The sequence below is a fragment of the Antrostomus carolinensis genome, unplaced genomic scaffold (genome assembly GCF_000700745.2).
Source record: "Antrostomus carolinensis isolate BGI_N321 unplaced genomic scaffold, ASM70074v2 scaffold4412, whole genome shotgun sequence".
Taxonomy (NCBI): domain Eukaryota; kingdom Metazoa; phylum Chordata; class Aves; order Caprimulgiformes; family Caprimulgidae; genus Antrostomus; species Antrostomus carolinensis.
Window position 1 is genome coordinate 32,749 of NW_010300090.1, and position 17,880 is coordinate 50,628.

Genomic DNA, 17,880 nt, shown 5'->3' on the forward strand with positions numbered 1-17,880 from the left:
AGGAGAACATTCTCTATAAGCATTTTCTATACCCAGTGCAAAAATACAGCATGTGCTGTGTTGACTCTGAAAGAGAATGTTTTCCTCCATTCACTAGGTAGGAGGAGCACGGGAAAACTGTCCTTTATCTTTTATAACTTGTTAATTCCCCTTTTCTAATTTTCTCTATTTAAAAAGGGGCTTTTTGAACAATTACACAAACAAAATAGGAAAAATGCACACTTTTTTTTTTTTGCAGGTGATTGCCATGATCAAAGGTCTTCAGGTACTGATGGGAAGGATGGAAAGTGTTTTCAATCATGCCATTCGCCATACCATTTATGCAGCTCTTCAGGACTTTGCCCAGGTCACACTTAGAGAGCCGTTAAGACAAGCCATTAAAAAGAAGAAAAATGTCATTCAAAGGTAGCATTCTTGTTTTCATCTTCTCTTATATTCTTTCCCCTAAATCTTACTAAATTTGTTGCAGAGTTGCACAGCTGTTAAATTTTGCCTCTTTAAGTCTGTACTCCCTTACTAGTCTGTCTGGTATTTGAAGTTAGCTTGCTTGAGTATGTCTTGGAAGTTGGAGAGGTCTGAAGTCAAAAATGAATGGCTGCCAGCATGGCTATGGTAAGAATCCAGGCTCTCTTGAGCCTCTTAGAACTATTGCAGGAAGCTTCTGTTCCCTGTAGTTTATTTTTATTTTAAGGAAAGATAAGTACTGTAATATTGAAAGCAAGACTAGTATTTTTATTTTGAGGAAAAGTGTTACTGTCCACCTTCCTTATGATTCCAGTGTTTCCTTGTGTCTCATATTTACATCTCATCCCATAGTCACAGAATCACAGAATGTTGGGGATTGGAAGGGACCCGGAAAGATTATCTAGTCCAATCCCCCTGCTGGAGCAGGAACCTAAACGAAATTACACAGGAAGGTGTCCAGGCGGGTCTTGAATGTCTCCAGAGAAGGAGACTCCACAACCTCCCTGGGCAGCTTGTCCCAGTGCTCCCTCACCCTCACTGTAAAGAAGTTTCTTCTCAAGTTTAAGCAGAACCTTCTGTGTTCCAGCTCACACCCATTGCCCCTTGTCCTATCATTGGGCATCACTGAGCCCAGTGGCAGTGATTGGGCCTGGCTCCATCCTCGTGACATTTGCCCTTTACATATTTTTAAACATTAATTAGGTCACCCCTCAGTCTCCTCTTCTCCAGGCTAAAGAGCCCCAGCTCCCTCAGCCTTTCCTCATAAGGGAGATGCTCCCTTAGTCTCTGCCCTCTTAGCATCCTGCCTTCTTTCTCAGCTTCTGCTGCTTTTGGCGTATTAGCCGTATGCTTCTCTTCCAAGTGCTCTGTCTACCCACACTGATTGGTGGCATTTCCTGACCTTATTTTTTTGTCCCTAATAGTTTGCTTTTAATCTTGACTTGTTTACCATTTATTTACTCCCACATTTCATTGCAAAGCTCTTAGAAATGAAAAATCTTTGGCTAATTAGGCTATTGCTAAATGCTCTGACTGCCACAGAAATACCATCGTAAACGAAAAATAAACAAATTATTCCAAATTACCAAGTTTGCAGGGACAGTCTTTTTTGTCTCAGGGACTTTCATGAGTTAGGGAACTACTACTTTCATACCTGCTTGGATCTGGGAGGACACATTTGCTTGATTCAGCACGACAGAGGATATGGTAGGCTATGTTTCTGACCAGTATCTGAAGTCCAGTTCAGTATTTGGAGTTAGAAGTATGAGGCTGTTTGTATAAATTCCAGCTGAATTCTGGAGTTCTGCTGGAAACAGGAGTTCTACAGTTTCTTTTCATTTCAAGCTCATTAGTTTGGTTAATAATCTGCTTTGATTTGATTGAACAATATGCTTTTTGTGGTTTAGAACAAAACGGCTTGATGTGCTTGCTAAGGATCCCAGAGGTGGATTCTTGACAAGTAACTTTTGTCTCTGGTGAAGGAGTTTCAGAGGTCAGCTTTCTTCTGACAGAGGAGGACAACTCTGGACTATCCTTTGCGATAAACAATGCAAAGTGATTTTTTCATGGATGAGGCATTCTTAAAGCTGTTGGTGAAATCATTTGTGGGTGCTCTGAGTTAGCCTGAGCTTCCAAATGCTGTTGCAGTTTCTGTGCTTGAGGAAGAGCGCTTAAAAAAGTAAAATGATCTTCTCAGTGGCTGGTCTGAAGTAGTGTGAATTGTGTTCAGTGTTTTGCAGGCCATCAGAAAGACAGTCTGTGACTGGGAAGCTGGTCATGAGCCATTCAATGACCCAGCTCTAAGGGGAGAGAAAGACCCCAAAAGTGGCTTTGACATCAAGGTCCCAAGGCGTGCAGTGGGACCCTCCAGCACTCAGGTATTTTCCTGTCTGGTGATTGTGGTATCTGTCAACAATTATTGCATGAAATGTTTTCTCTCTGACCCGAACTATTTAAAAATTGCAGATTTGTTTGTTTGTTTGTTTGTTTGTTTTTTTAATGTTCAAAATCTACTCTGATTAGATGTATATTTACAAAATTATATATACTGAACCAAAATCCTCTGTCTGGGTTGCTCTCTCTTTCTACTCTGATGCATAAATTTTCCAAGTGTTCAATCTAATTTGACTTACTGGGAAGAAATATTTTCTCATTGAGCTCCTAATGTTATTTAAATAATATTTTTGAATTATTTGAATTATTTCTTGACTGATTCCCATCTCTGGTATAGCTGGTGAGCTTTTTTAAAAAATCTCATTATTCAATAGATGTCTATGTAGTTTTAAAATATGCTTAAAATATTGCCTGTAAAATATGGGAAAGTATTTTACTTCTGACCAGAGCCCTCTTACTGTTCAGTAATGAATGGTAAAACTGCTCCCTAAAATCTATTTAATCTCTGCTGAGCTAAAACAAGAGGTATTTCTAGTGTGTTTTCTGTGGTAATCATTGAAATCCCATACCTAGATGCTCGTTCTTATTACCTCCATGTAATTATATTTTTATTTTCTTTGTGAATTTGTTTGGAGAGTGTATGATCTGATATTCATAGCTCATCTGAGAAAATGAGGTACTGAGCACTTAAAATGAAACTGTGGTTTGTAAATAGAATATTTTAATCTGTGGGGAGGAGAGCATGTATGGATAATAATCTTGTGTAATAAAGAGTTGCTTAAATTGGGCTAAGTTGAGTTCAGTAAAGGTTTTGTTTTGGGAATTGGAAAAAAAATATTGATTTCTAATTTTCTGGGTGGAAAAAAATTAAATATCACCACCAGTGTGGTTCTCCTGTACTTGGTATGGTCAAGGGCTTTGTTTCACTGGCTGCAACAGGCTGTTTAGAGTACATGGTTCTGTCTGCTTTTTCTGCTCTTGGGCTGGCACACTTGTCTGTCTCGGCTGGCAGGATGAAGGGAGGTCAAATATATCAATTTTTAGATGGGTTTTTCTCAGTTTCATGCAGTTCTAAAATGGCTGTGCATGAATTGGTAATACTTGGAAATCTTTGCAAAATCATTTGAGAAGCTAATGACTCTCTGAGCTCCCTGAAATGAACGGCAACTTTTCCCTTTGCTTGGGGGAGCGCTGGATTGCAGTGATTATTCTGAACGGAGAAACCTTTCTGTATGTCCTCCTCTGCATGCTTACTGTGCTGCTTTTAATTTTTAACAAACTAACACATTTTCTCTGCTTCTGTTTCCCATTCCTTATTTACCCATGTGTTTTTATTAACGGATTCTCTCTCCCCTGCCTGCCCCTGTCTGTTGGTTTTTAGCTCTACATGGTTCGCACTATGACAGAGTCCTTAAACTCTGCTGAGCTGTTGAAGCAGCTCAAGTCTCTGGGATTGGAAAAGCTATTGCATGTGACACACAAGTTTCTGAGGCAGTCCTACATCTATCCGCCTCTTTTAAACTTTGGTGGTAAGACATTACTTATTACTTTTACTTTTGTGGTGATGTGAACTGTTCCACTGCAAATGGTCTGCTGCTGAGTGTCAGTGGAGGTCCCCTTGGCATGGGTAGGCATTTGTGCTGGTGCGTAGGGTAGCGTTGCATCTGTTCCTCTCGCCTGAAAGGCTTTTACCCACACAGTGACAGTTTGCAATTTGAAGTGGAGCAGTCACTTACTGATAGTAATTCTCAGTGTTGCTCAACTAATGTACCGTGTGTATTTTCCTTTTTTCCCCCCCTTTCCACCACAATTGTTTCCTTTAATGATACAGCTTTACATGGTGAGAACTATGTTAGAGTCCCTCATTGCTGACAAAAGTGGTTCCAAGAAAACCTTGAGAAGTAGCCTTGAGGGGCCCACCATATTGGACATAGAAAAATTCCATCGCGAGTCTTTCTTCTACACTCATTTGATAAATTTCAGTGGTAAGATATGTAGATGATCAGTGTCCAGCTTAGCATGTCCTAACACCTCTAACACGACCTGGAAAATGTTTCCGATTGCCTAAGTCAAGTTACCTTTGGTTTATTTATCAAAAGCCTTGGTCTGTCCAAACTTTTTCTGAGATGTGATATTCAGTATTGTGATGGGATTTTTATTTTGACTTGTTATACATTTGTTTATAATGCGTCAAATTTCATATTGTTACCTCTCATTTCTATTTTTTTTTAAATGTATGTATTTATATAAACAAGGGACAGATAAGCCTATACACTTTGAAATTTTAAAAAGGAAGTAGTTTTTGTGTTTTGGGTTTTTGGGGACTTTTTAATTTTTGTTTTAAGTACAGAGGAAACAAAATCTCTGTTGTGGTAAATTTGATGTCATTTCACTACTCTTACTATTCAGTTAATTGTAATCGGAAACATGCTGTCCTAGAGAATTCACCTACTGACATTGAATGTATCTAGTCTTTGTCATCACCATGCTGTGTTGTCTTTCATTTTTGTTTTGCTACTGGACTCCTTTACCCTCAGAGAAGGAGGAGCCTGTTAATGTCAGTCACAATCCTACTGGGGAACAGCACTTCAAAAGTACTCCAGAAGATCTTAATGTAAAAAGTTCATTCCCGGTTTGGTTCTCAAGCCTTCTGCAAACAAAGGCTTGTGCCGAGTATTTCCTAGAGGGGTGGGAAGCACACCTCTGTGCCCCTGACAGCAGCCTTAGAAATTCCTTGGTTTAATCCCTCCTTCATGTGTCTGTCTGTCATTTCCTGCCTGTCTAATCAACAGGAACATTTGGAGTGATTCAGTCCTCCAGAGGGAGAGATGGTAGTGGGGGATCTGGTACAATTTTGTCTCCTTTGCCTGCTGCTTCCCAAGTTCAGTGTACGGCTTTCTCAGCCCTCAACTCGTTAAACTAGAAGTCCCTCTTTGCTGGGGTACATAGTTTTTCTGTTTAACTGCTAGTCTCGTCTGCTTCCATGCTTTTTTCTGTAATAAGGCACCACTTTGGGGGCCAAAATGGAGTTCAAAACTCTTTGGAAATGTCATGGGCTTTGTTTTGAATTTGGTTTACGTATTTGGCCTATGTATAGCTCTAGTGACTCACACCTGCTTTTTTTGTTTCACATTGCATCATCAGAATTACAGTTGTATTGTTCCTGATGTATTTTTATAAGTGTAATTCTTCCTTATTTATTCTGCAAGAAACCCTGCAGCAATGCTGTGATCTGTCCCAGCTGTGGTTCAGGGAATTCTTCTTAGAGCTAACCATGGGCAGAAGAATCCAGTTTCCCATTGAGATGTCCATGCCTTGGATTCTGACAGACCATATTCTGGAGACCAAAGAGGCATCAATGATGGAGTAAGACCTACTTGTACTCCTCCACTGAATGATGATTCTTAATGATTGCCATTCCCTATTATAATGTTACTGCTTTAATTGGTTTTAACAAGCAGTGATTGAGAAGGTATTCTAAACCTTTAAAAAATTTTCCTCTTACGTTTGCCAGTTTCCAGATTCTGAAAATTTTCTTTTTGAAGTGAATAATTGAAATATGAAACCTTTCAGATAAGTATAATTTCACCAGCCAAACATAACGCATAGTGGTAAAAACGTAGTTCCATTTTGATGGAAAGCTACATCTAGAAAACAAGTTTCAGACTGCAAACTTATCTATACAATTTCTTGAACTAACGAAAGACTGTCTTAAAGGAGAAATTGTGATACTTTATATAAACTCAAGCAACAACAAAAAAATATTCTTTCTGCATGAACCACATGTAGATTACAATATTGACTGGCTGACAACATCTTGACTGCACCATCCTAAAGAATCATAATTTCTATAGACCTGTAACTCTCTTTTTTTAAATTCTTTTTCATTCAGGTATGTTCTGTATTCCTTGGACCTTTATAATGACAGTGCTCATTATGCACTTACTAAATTTAAGAAGCAGTTCCTCTATGATGAGATTGAGGCAGAGGTAAAGTAACCTTACCTACTGGAGAAAAGTAATCTATACCTGAATGTGAAAATGATCCTAAAGGCCAAGACCTATTATAAGAGATTCAGAACAGTTGGAGATAATAAACGAACTGAGAAAAAAGACCAGAAGATGGGTAACTGGTTGGGTGATGTGTTGGGAGGAAACCCCTAGAGCTGTGCAAAATGCCTCACATTAATGCTGAAAAACAGAATGTCATCTCCTCTGGTACTTGGAAATTTGGATCGATTAACTTTCTTAACTGTTTGATAAACAGTGGGAGGTCTTGGATAAGCTCCCCTCTTTTAATTTTAAGTATCTCTAAATGCACAATTTTTTTCCCCTCAAGGTAAACCTGTGTTTTGACCAATTTGTCTACAAGCTGGCAGACCAAATATTTGCGTACTACAAGGCAATGGCTGGCAGGTAGGTATTCCAGTTGTGAGAACTTTTGTTCATGCATTTCTGCTCTGCTGTGCTGTCTAATCTACTTTAAACTTTTTCTTCCTGTCTCAATAGTCTGCTTCTGGATAAACGATTACGTTCAGAGTGCAAGAATCAGGGAGCAACTATTCAGTTGCTACAGTCCAACCGCTACGAGACACTGCTGAAACAGAGACATGTCCAAGTGAGTTCACTCACACTCTGTTGTTTTCAAGTTGCTTGGCAATTTTCCAGTGGTGTTGATATGTAGGTATATAAATCTCTTTTTGTGCTTTATGTTCTGTCATCTAAGTGGCATAACTGACACTTGAGATCATCTTTTTTGTCATATGAAGGAGTAAATTAAGGAAAAAAAAAATTAAAGATCCTGTTTTAATACAAATGCCTGTTGCAGTTAGGCAAACACAAGCCAAATAGGAATGTCACGTGTGGTAGCATTGTCTTGCTAGTAATGTCTTTCACCAGTTTTCAATATGTTGTTAGGCACAGTGTAATGGAAGCATAAAATGCTGATATAAATACTTAGGTGTAAATGCAACATGTGATTTTACTTCTTTTTGTGAAGACTGTGATGCAAATTGTAGTACCTTATTTGTTCATTAATTTATAAATTTTATCTGTCTGCTTTGTTTCTGTATGTTGTACAGCTTGTCTAGTAATTTAACTTTCCGTTCAAAACTTCATAGCATTTTTTTCTTTAGCTTCTTGGTAGGTCAATAGACCTGAACCGACTGATCACTCAGCGAATTTCAGCAGCCATGTACAGATCAATGGAACTGGCAATTGGTCGATTTGAAAGTGAGGATTTGACTTCCATTGTGGTGAGTCTTGTGTTGCAGTTTTGCCAGAGCACTAACACTGCAGTTGAGGTCTAGATGCTAGTTTTGTTTTGTTTTAATTTAATTTATTTTAATTTAATTTTTATTTCTTTTATTTACATTGAGAATTATAAGACATCTAGATTTCTTTCCCCCCCTTGCCCCCATTATAAATCTGTATTTGTCTTTTAATGGCAGAAGCAAAAATGTTTTCTCGGGCTTTTCTAGAAGTCCTCTAAGTATTCTCTCAGCAAATACTTGTACAGTCACTCCTGAACGGAGAAGAGACTGAATGACTAACAGACAAACTTGTTTTATCCTAAACCTTGGTTAAATATATATAAATGGGAAATAATTTAAGCAGTCTTATTAGAAAAATAACAAAACTTTTCCCTCTGATGTTTTGTTTTATTTTTTATGTTAAGTGTGAAATCGCACAAGGCTATGGTTGAAGTTTGGTTTACTAAGTCTAAATTGACAAAACGTCTTACCAGACAAGCAGCTTAGTCTTGCAAAAGGCATTCTTTTAGTCACCTCCAGCTACATCAGAAATTATACTGGCAAATCCTCTGTTGCCATTGTAGTATATTGTGGACTTTATGAATTCTGATGTGCTATGATTTTTTTCTCCCCATGCCTTAACCTGCATCTCTGGTCAAACAGGGCTTTAGCCAGACCTAATGCAGTACTCTGGAGTGCGCTGCCGTACATGGGAGTGTGCAAGTCCCAGTCCTGTTGAGACTGAGAATCTTGTTGTTTCCTTGCCCAGAAGAAAGATCATAGAATCATAGAATGGTTAGGGTTGGAAGGGACCTTAAAGATCATCTAGTTCCAACTGCCCTGCCATCAGCGGGGACTCCTTCCACTAGATCAGGTTGCTCAAAGCCTCATCCAACCTGGGTGATGAAATAAACCTGCTGCAACTGAGGGCTTTGGGAGTAAGGTGTAAGAAGAGAAGACATATACTAGAAGCCATGAGGAAACAAGGAAAATGAGCCTTCTTGTGATTTAAATTTTTGTAAGTGCCCACTTCTGTCTGTGCTTATAGATAAATTGCAGACCAAAACAAAGTAGCCTTGTGCCTCATAGATTAAAAATTAGTTTATTTACCCAGGCAGCTTTGTTTTGTAGCATCACAAAAATAATTTTTTTGTGGAGGAACAAGACCTGACTTGTGCCTGTGGAAGAAGAGCATCTGTGCAATATTGAGGTGTCTTTTTGAGTTAGTTTCCTGATTAAAATGATAAAAACCGAATTTTATTACCAGATGGCATGAATTTGACAAGTAAATACACAGTCAACAAGAAAAATATCAGACACATTCAGTTCTTATGGAATGGAAAAAAATATATTAAAAGTTATGCAAGAAAGTTTACCATTGGTCTTTCTGTAATAAGTTTTTTACCAGTGAGATTTTGTCATTCAGTTAACTATCTGGATTTAATTTCGTTGTTTACTGAAGATAAATCAAATACTGAGGCCATAGAGCCTCTTGACTTCTCAGTGCTTGGTGTTACAACCTTTGAATTATTGAAATGTCATTTTTTCTTTGTTATGTGAGGGATTTTCTTAGTGGCTAGGTGAACAGAAACCATTGATGGTGTGTTTCTTAGGTCACAGGTTCTCACTCTTTCTGAGTTAGAAAGTGGCAGGGCTAAGGTGTTGTCCCTCCACTATGCTCCTTTTAATTGTCTTATGCAAAACAATTTCTGGTGAAAACTCCTTGGTTTCCTCAGTGAGAAACTGATACTAATAGCTTAATTAATCAGTCATTTGTGCTGTTTTTCCAGCTAAATAAATTAAATGAAGGTAGTTAAAAGACTGAGCTATTTTTTCCCCTCAGATTGGACTCAGTACTGTAATAACAATCATAGTGTTTCTTTTTCTTTTTCCTCAAAGTAACTGTTACTCACAGGTTTGAAAATCCTTCAAAACATGGAGCAATTAAAACTGACAGTATGGGAAGATGGCTGGTAGTTTGATGCAAAGTCAGACAAAGCCACTGGACATTCCTTCACTGGGTCATTGCACAACAATCTTTAAAAGCAGTGCCTGTTTTTTGTTTTGTTTGTTTGTTTGTTTGTTTTGGTGTGAGAGGTTGTGTTCTTTGTGTTTGGTGTTTTCAGTGTCTGATGTCAGAAGTGGATTTATTTATTTTTATTTTATGTCTATTTTTTATTTTATAGAAAATGCCATAAAACATACTAGGAGGCTCTTGTCAAGAGGATAAACATTATGAAAAGCAGTGCTCATATATAGTTGTGTAGTCTGCAGCTAGTGATTTTGTGGATACCTGCACAGTATTGGTAAATGTCAGGTCTGGTCTTTCATTGCCACTTAGTATGTTCTTCACTGAAGTAAATCATGAGAAGGATTCATGGTAAATGTGATGTTAGCCCTGCAAGAATGACTACAAAATTTAGTTTGCCAGTTGCCCAACTGAGCAGAAATTACTTTGTGATAGCTTGTAAGGTAGGAAATGCAGAAGATGCTTTGTGGCCTATGTCTGACCCCGTTTAAATGTTGAAGTTTTAACTTTTGCTCAGTGGAAGAAGAGTTGGCACAGATCTGTGTTTGAGACCCATCTGCAGTGTGGACTGATTTTAATGCATACCTTTAAAGTCTCAGAGGGTCTTGGTGGGAGATAGTTGCAAAACAATCCCAAGTGCACTGACTCTTTCTAGCTCTTATCATTAAAGTAAGACACTAGGGGAAAGACAATTGTTCATTTTGACTTGTTTTTAGTCTTCTATTTGGTCATGGTTATGTGCTTCGTTGAGTTTCTCCACTTTATTAAATGCACTGCTCACTTTCTTTCCTCTTGTTTTTTTGTAGGAGCTGGATGGCTTGATAGAAATAAACAAAATGACTCACAAGCTTCTGAGTAGATATATGACCTTGGACAGCTTTGATGCCATGTTCAGAGAAGCCAATCACAATGTGTCAGCCCCTTATGGAAGGATCACTCTTCATGTCTTTTGGGAACTCAATTATGATTTCCTTCCAAACTACTGCTACAATGGATCCACTAACAGGTTAGCATGGCAGCCTTTTGTTTGCAGCAGTTCTTCTACCACCCTCCTGCAACTTCTTCCCTAGCAAATGCTGACAAGTCCATCTCCTTTCATTTAGAGTATTTTCCATTTGTAATGCTTTACTTGAAACGAAGCAGCATGAGTCATTTTACTAAGTACTGTCAAGTGTATGAAAGCCTGTTATTTGTCCACAATAGAAGTCAAGTGTAACTGCAGCATCCAAATTCTGACATTTTAATGACTTAGCTATATGCTGAAAAATACAGTGTGTCCAAAAATACTGCAAAGCGCGTATCAGGAAAATATTTTGGTAAACAGGATCCTCAACTGTGAGACAATAGAAGTAAAATTATATTCCTGCTTCTGTGTTAATGTGAAGAAAAGTATTGTTTGCTGGAGAATGGAAGAGTTCAGTGTTCACTGCAACTACAGTTGCAGCCTTTCAGGAGAGTGAGTAATGGAAATAGGAGGGGAAAGATAGGATCTAACATTTGAGTGGAAGGTACGGTGCTTGCGACGTTGTATTTCTGGTCTTCTTGCTTGTGTGCTCTTTTCAGGATTTGCATTGCTTTTAGCCTTTACTCAGGTTTTGGTTAAAGCACTGTGAAGTGACAGTAAAGTGATATTGAACATTGAGCTGTAGGAAGAGGAGGAAGCCTATTCTCATCTTTCACCGTCTCCTTGGAGAACTTTCCCTGTCTGAAACGTTCCGTGATGGTGTTGCATTTTAGATCCCTCACCTGTCAGCTATAATGAAAGACATTCAGTAGCTCCTAGAACAATTCAGTCTATGTTCATCCTGACTGTAAGGGCTCTTGTACTGCAGACCACAGTGCTTTGGAAGTGAGTGTGGAACGCCAAAGGACACTAGCAGGATCCTGTAGGACTATTGCTTGTCTCCTTAAAAACTGTACGCATTAATTGAGTTAACCTGATCCTCAAGCTTGTTGGGTAATTAATTCAGGATAATTAATTTAAGAGATGATAAAGTGAGCCAGATCTTAGGCAGTATGTGTACCATGTGTCCAATTTCATCACAGAATTGCTTTGGTTTCAGTCAAAAACAGCAGTGAAGAAAATTAATGCATGTGTTGTACTCATTATACAGTACCCGTTGATATTTTTGCTGGGAGAGAGAACAGGGAGTTTCTATCCCTTTTTTAGTTCTTAAGCACTTTCATTATATCTATTACTGCCTTGCTGTTAGCATGAACTTTAAATTGATTAGTTCTCTCTGCATTCAACTGTAGGGGTTATTGTGTGTAAATACAGGAGTACACAGTGAGGAGCTCTGTGAGAACTGCTAGTTTAATTCTTGACTCTTGATAAGTAATGTCTTGCATGAAAGCTATGTGTAAACAAGGGAAGAAAACTAACAACGAAAGGCTGGGAGAAAGAGAAGTAAGTATGATTCTAGAAGGCTTAAAATTTGGGCCCATGAGAACCTAATGAGATTCAATAAGGCCAAGTGCAAAGTTGTGCACTTGGGTTGAGGCAATCCCAGGTATGTGTACAGACTGGGAGAAGAACTCATTGAGAGCAGCCCTGCTGAGAAGGTCTTGGGAGTCTTGGTGGACCAGAAGCTTGACATGAGCCAGCAGTGTGCAGTTGCAGCCTGGAAAGCCAACCGTATCCTGGGCTGCATCAAAAGAGGGGTGATCAAAAGAGGTGGTTGTCCCCCTCTACTCTGCCCTTGTGAGGCCCCATCTGCAGTATTGTGTCCAGGCCTGGAGCCCCCAACACAAGAAAGCTGTAGAGCTGTTGGAGCAGGTCCAGAGGAGAGCCACAAAGATGATCAGAGGGCTGGAGCACCTCTCTTATGAGGAAAGGTTGAGGGAGCTGGGCTTGTTTAGCTTTGAGAAGAAAAGGATACCTAATTGCAGCCTTCCAGTACTTGAAGGGAGCTTATAAACAGGAGGGAGAGCGACTTTTCACATGAGCAGATAGCGATAGGACAAGGGGAAATGGTTTTAAACAGAGAGGTGAGATTTAGGTTAGATATTAGGAGGAAATTTTTCACCCAGAGGGTGGTGAGGCACTGGAACAGGCTGCCCAGAGAAGTTGTGGATGCCCCATCCCTGGAGGCATTCAATGCCAGGTTGGATGGGGCCCTGGGCAGCCTGATCTAGTGGTTGGCAACCCTGTCCACAGCAAGGGGTTGGAACTAGATGATCTTCAAGGTCCCTTCCAACCCAAGGCATTCTGTGATGAAAAGCAGAGCGGTTGCTTGGTGGTAAGGGGTTGGAGGTACAGCTCCCAGGCAACGTGTGATACCTGTGGCTTGCCTCTCATTAATCTGACCGCAGCCTAGGTGTAAGGGTCCATCTTAGTTAGTGTTTTGGTCAGATTAACTTGAATCCAGTACCTTTTGAAGCTCATTTCCCAAGGATGCTTGAAGGTGATGATTTCAGACATTTGTAAAAGTGTTTAGAAACCCTGCAGGTTTGGTTCAAAGGCTAAGGCTATTCACACAGAAGTAATGAAACATGTTGCATGTTTAATTATTTGGGACTTAGGAATTTATTTTTTTTTATCTGATAATGTACTGAGATTAAACAGTGAGGCTGCTATTAAAAGATTTAGCAATTTTATGATTGCAGTTGCCAATTTTCTGAAATTTAGTGTCATTAGTGCTGGCCAGCTGCACAGCTGTGTCCAGACTGCACAACAGTTTGTGGAGAAGGAACAGGGAGATGAGTGAGGGGATGTCTGCAGACAGGCATTAGCACTGAAATCCAAGGGTGTTTTTAATCCACCTGTTGTTGATCTAGAATGGATAATGGCAAGAGCATATGAACTGCAGGTGAGGTCAAAGCCCTCTCTAGTCCAGTGTCCTGGAGCTGGCAGCAGCCATGCAGAGGCCAAGTATGAAAACAAGGGAGGCCTGTGGTGATTTGTCTCCCAGGAAACACGCTGGCCTCTAGCAACAATTGTGTATTTCTGTAAAACAAAAATGGTGGTATGCATCAGTGCATTTCTGGCCCTCTACAGGTATTTTCCTCCCCACTGCTTTTTTTTTAAAGCTATGTGAGGTTTTGGCATTTGTGATGTGCTGGAGTGAGGAGTCTGCAGTGAAACTGTATGCTGCATGAAAAAGTACCTCTTCTAGTTTGCTCTCAAGTTACTGGCTGCCAGTTCTTATACTGGAAGTGACCATGAACAGCCATTTCCCACTTGTTGTCTTCTCTGTGCTGCTTGGGATTTTTTTTTTAAGAGCCCTCTCTAATGTTGGCGCTCAGTTGCATGTTTTTCCAAGCCAAATGTCTTTCCACACCAGGAATCTTTGTTGTGCTTGTGCCTGGCTCTGCACTTTTTTAAATTCCCCTGTATCTTTGTGGAGTTAGAAGGACCAGGGCTGGCCAAAGGATTCAAATGACACAGGACAACTTCCAGATTTTTATTCTTTCTTCCTTTTCCACTAACTGTAGTGTTCCTTTTTCTGGCTTATTTTCTTTAGTAATTCTAAGCTGGTCTTTTCCTTCCATGTTTTGTGTTCAGGGCTAACAGAGGAGTGAGTGTGAGACAGCCTAGACATTTATTTGGATTGAGGATTTTCTGTGCTTTCTTGACACAAATGATGCAAGCTTCCTAAGACAGTAGTCAGACTTGTAGCTCCATCTTCTCTCAACACACAATCCAAATCTCTATTCTCTGCTAAAAATTCATGTGGATAGCACAATTCAAATGCAATATGACATGTTTCTTCTGAGGATACAGATTTGTCACAGAATAAACAAAAGATGGGCTTTTTATTTTTCAGTCTTCCTGCCTGCCTCCCCCTTCTTTTCGGGAGCTCTGTCTCTCTGTACTGCTTTTGAGACTAGTTTTCACAAGAGACCAGCCGTGTCTTCTTGTCTTACATATACTCTTGTAATAGTCACTGTTCAGAAAAGCTTTTTGCCCTTTTGGGCGCTGCTGGACCAAACCTGAAAAGCAGCACTGGCAGTGAAAACTACCTAGTTTATGCTACAGAGAGACAAATGGTGTAGTTATATAGGTTCATGTAAAGTAGGGGTGACTGTAGTCAAGTACTGCAACAGATTTGGCAACAAGCACCTTATCTTCTCCCACCTAGGGAAAAAAAAATTGTTTCTAACAAAATGAAAGGTGATAGCGATGGAGTGGTGAATATTTGTTACTCTTTCATGCTCTGTTTGTCTTCTGTTTCCTCACACTTCAGTTTGTAGCCCCCTGTTCTCTATATATCTGGACCGCAATATTCAAGAAGGGTGAGTTAGATCTTGCATTCACTAAGAGAGGAGGTGTAGGGCTACCCTTAGATCTGGTAGACAGAACAAGCTAATTTGAGAAGACTGGAAGTTAAAGTCTTCATACCAGTTAGATAGGGAAATGCAGTGGAACACTTTCTGTATGAGCAGGGAGGGAGAATTGTGGTATCTTATTCCTTCTGAGATGAAGCTCAGGAAGTTTATGAATGAGTTTATCTGTCTGATCTGGCACCTGCAGTAGCAAGGCAGCAGGCTCATTGACTGAAGTGGTCTTTTTCAGATTTCTCCTTATTTTCTTAAATAGATTATGGTAATTAGAATCACAGATTCATAGAATCATTTAGGTTAGTTTGTAAAGTGCTCACTATGAACCCCCTTCTCGGTAGGTATCACAGAAATGCCAATATAAAATTATTTGATCCCTAAAATACTTACTTTGGGGTTCATGTTATCCTTTAGCAATCACTGTTGCAAAGCCAGCAGGCTTTTCATCTGCTTAATCTATTTTGACTGCTTACAACCTGTGCTGATTAAAATGGATAAACTGCTGTGAGATCATCAACAATGATTAAAAATAAAAAGAACTGGTTATCTTGGAATATGCCAAAAGCTGCATCCAGCAGTATCCAAGGGAAAGTAAAAATTTGCCTAGCTTTAGCATTGATATTCAAAGAGCTTCAGTCCTTCAAAGAGATTTTTTCTGTTTCTTGGAGGAGGAGCAGGAGGAAGCCCACCAGCAGAATGTCAAAAAGGAAACACACACACACATTGAAAAAGCTTGAGGAATAGCAGATGATACTGAACTGTAAAGGTTTCTATACAGCCCTTAGTTTTGAGAGGAGAATTCATAGAATCATAGAATGGTTTGGGTTGGAAATCTCTAATATTAATCTGAATTATAATTGGGATTAGTCACATACCTCCTAGAATGATGCACGTTTTTCCCTGTTGTATCCTCAGGACTTAGCCATAGCCTCGCTGTAAGATACCAAGTGACTGTCCCTCTTGCTCCTACTTCCTTTTATTAACCTCTTTCTTCCTTTCTTGGCATCTATCCCCCACATCCTTCAAGACAGTATAAAATACACACTTGCTTCAAGTCTGTAAGAAACATTTAAGGTTATTTTGTTACTATTCTAAAACATTAGAGATGGAGAAACCCCCAAGAATGTAGAGGAGCACTGAGGAAAGCACAAGAGTTACTTGTGTTCATACAAAGCTAATGAAAATTAAGAGATTGTGTCTCAGAAATATTTCTCTGCTATGTGATTTCTGAGGCTGTGATTTCTTCTCAATCCAAATACGGTCTGAATGGTTAGCTCCCAAACACTAATGACACTGTAGTGCAAATATATTCAGAACACCTTTTTGAAAAGAGAAAGAATAATAGTTATAGCTTCTCAAGCCATGGGATGCACCCACATTTATATTCTGAAATGCTGTTTTCCCAGTGAGGGTTTTAATTTAGTGATAACAAATCAACTCTTGCCCAATACATCTGCATGCTGAAACCCAGTCTTATCTCAAATGATGTGGTATCTCTTTTTATTTCTTTCATTTTAGAGATTTTCTTAGGGCTTGAAAATTGATGTCAGTTTAAAAAGGAATAGGATTTGGAGAGAAAGAAGGGGGACTAAAGTAATCTCTGGGACTGTCGTATGCTGCAGATTACTTTGAATTCCATCAAATGTTTACAACATTTCTGGTGAAGTTGTTAATGAAGTATCTGTGCAGAGAACAGATTCTAGTAATCGCAAGAGGAAGTCCTCAGTTGCTATGTCAGTGAGAGAGAAGAGAGGGAACTAGTAAACTGAGGAAATGCAAATGTAAGGAGATTTAAATTATATATAAAGATAGTATCACAATAATACACATAAATGGTCTTTTTTTCCCTCAAAAGATCTAAATGCAAGTACATTCTGGATTTCAGTAAGTACAAGTACTTCAGGAAAGACAGGGCTAAAATACATATGAACAAGTATCTGAAATTGGGTATACCTATTTTTGAGCAGGTTAAAAAAACACACAGAGAACCTCGTGCTGAAGTTATAGATTCTCACAAGAATGATTCAGACTACTCAGAAATAAAACACAATTCAAATAATTTTAAGCAACGTGGTGCAATTTATACGTTTGGGTGAAACTATTTTTGATTAGCATGGCTGGTTTTGTTTTCAGCTAGAAAATTGATGTATTAAAACCAGAATTTCTGTTTTCTTCCTAGGAAAAGTTATTAATGAATCATTTATTTTGTGTGTTGATTAAATTCAGAAATATTTTAAAGAAAAACAGATCAAGATATAATTGTAGCTTATGATATTACAATGTACTGCAAACTTCCTTTCCTGAAACCTTTTCCTAAATGTGTTTATTTTACTCAACTGTCACTCAGAACAGCCTGGTCTGATACAAACATTTGATGTACACTTCCTAAATAGCTGGGTTTCCTCTTCTCTGTGTATATACAGCTTGGCACCATTTACCAAGAAATCCTTTTTATCAAGTTAAAAAATAAAGTAGCCATGCAACCCATAAACACGTGCACCAATGATTTTGCTTAGTTTAGTAAAGTTAAGCAGAATCAGAATTGTAGTAGAGGTTGATTAACTCCTTTCTGCACCAAAACTATAGTGCTGCAAAATGTGCATTACACAGTTAATGGGCAACATCAGGGGAGTAGGTCTGTGCTGCTTGTTCAGGAGAGGACTCGTGCCTGCGGAGTTCTGCCCAAGCACTCTTCTCCAGACTCTGGGGCCCTCAGTTTGGAGTGGGCTGTTTGATCCTATCTTTTGCTGTACTCCATATCTGTGTAGTTCTCTTGTTGTCCTGTTAACAATATACAGAGGTAAAGCTAAACCTGATTTCTATTGGTACATGCTCACACTAAAGCATAATCAAACTTTTGAAACATTAATTTTGCTACAAGGATTTTATCCTTCCTCCTGACTTTTTTTTTTTACAGGTATTAACCTAAAGTATTTCCCCTACTATGAGTTTCTTTGTAGGG

At 39.0% G+C, this 17,880-nt stretch overlaps 1 protein-coding gene across 4 annotated transcripts in view; it reads left to right on the top strand.

Moving 5' to 3' along the window:
• The window catches only part of CYFIP1 (cytoplasmic FMR1 interacting protein 1), a 61,626-nt gene that overhangs the window by 13,779 nt on the left and 29,967 nt on the right, over positions 1-17,880 (top strand). For all 4 annotated transcript variants that reach the window (XM_010162996.2, XM_029083759.1, XM_010162997.1 and 1 more), the window contains 9 exons: positions 239-405; positions 2,195-2,342; positions 4,190-4,343; positions 5,568-5,724; positions 6,251-6,347; positions 6,697-6,773; positions 6,867-6,975; positions 7,493-7,612; positions 10,445-10,644. In XM_010162996.2, the coding sequence (XP_010161298.1) occupies positions 239-405; positions 2,195-2,342; positions 4,190-4,343; positions 5,568-5,724; positions 6,251-6,347; positions 6,697-6,773; positions 6,867-6,975; positions 7,493-7,612; positions 10,445-10,644 (1,229 nt within the window). The remainder of the gene's footprint in view (positions 1-238; positions 406-2,194; positions 2,343-4,189; positions 4,344-5,567; positions 5,725-6,250; positions 6,348-6,696; positions 6,774-6,866; positions 6,976-7,492; positions 7,613-10,444; positions 10,645-17,880) is intronic.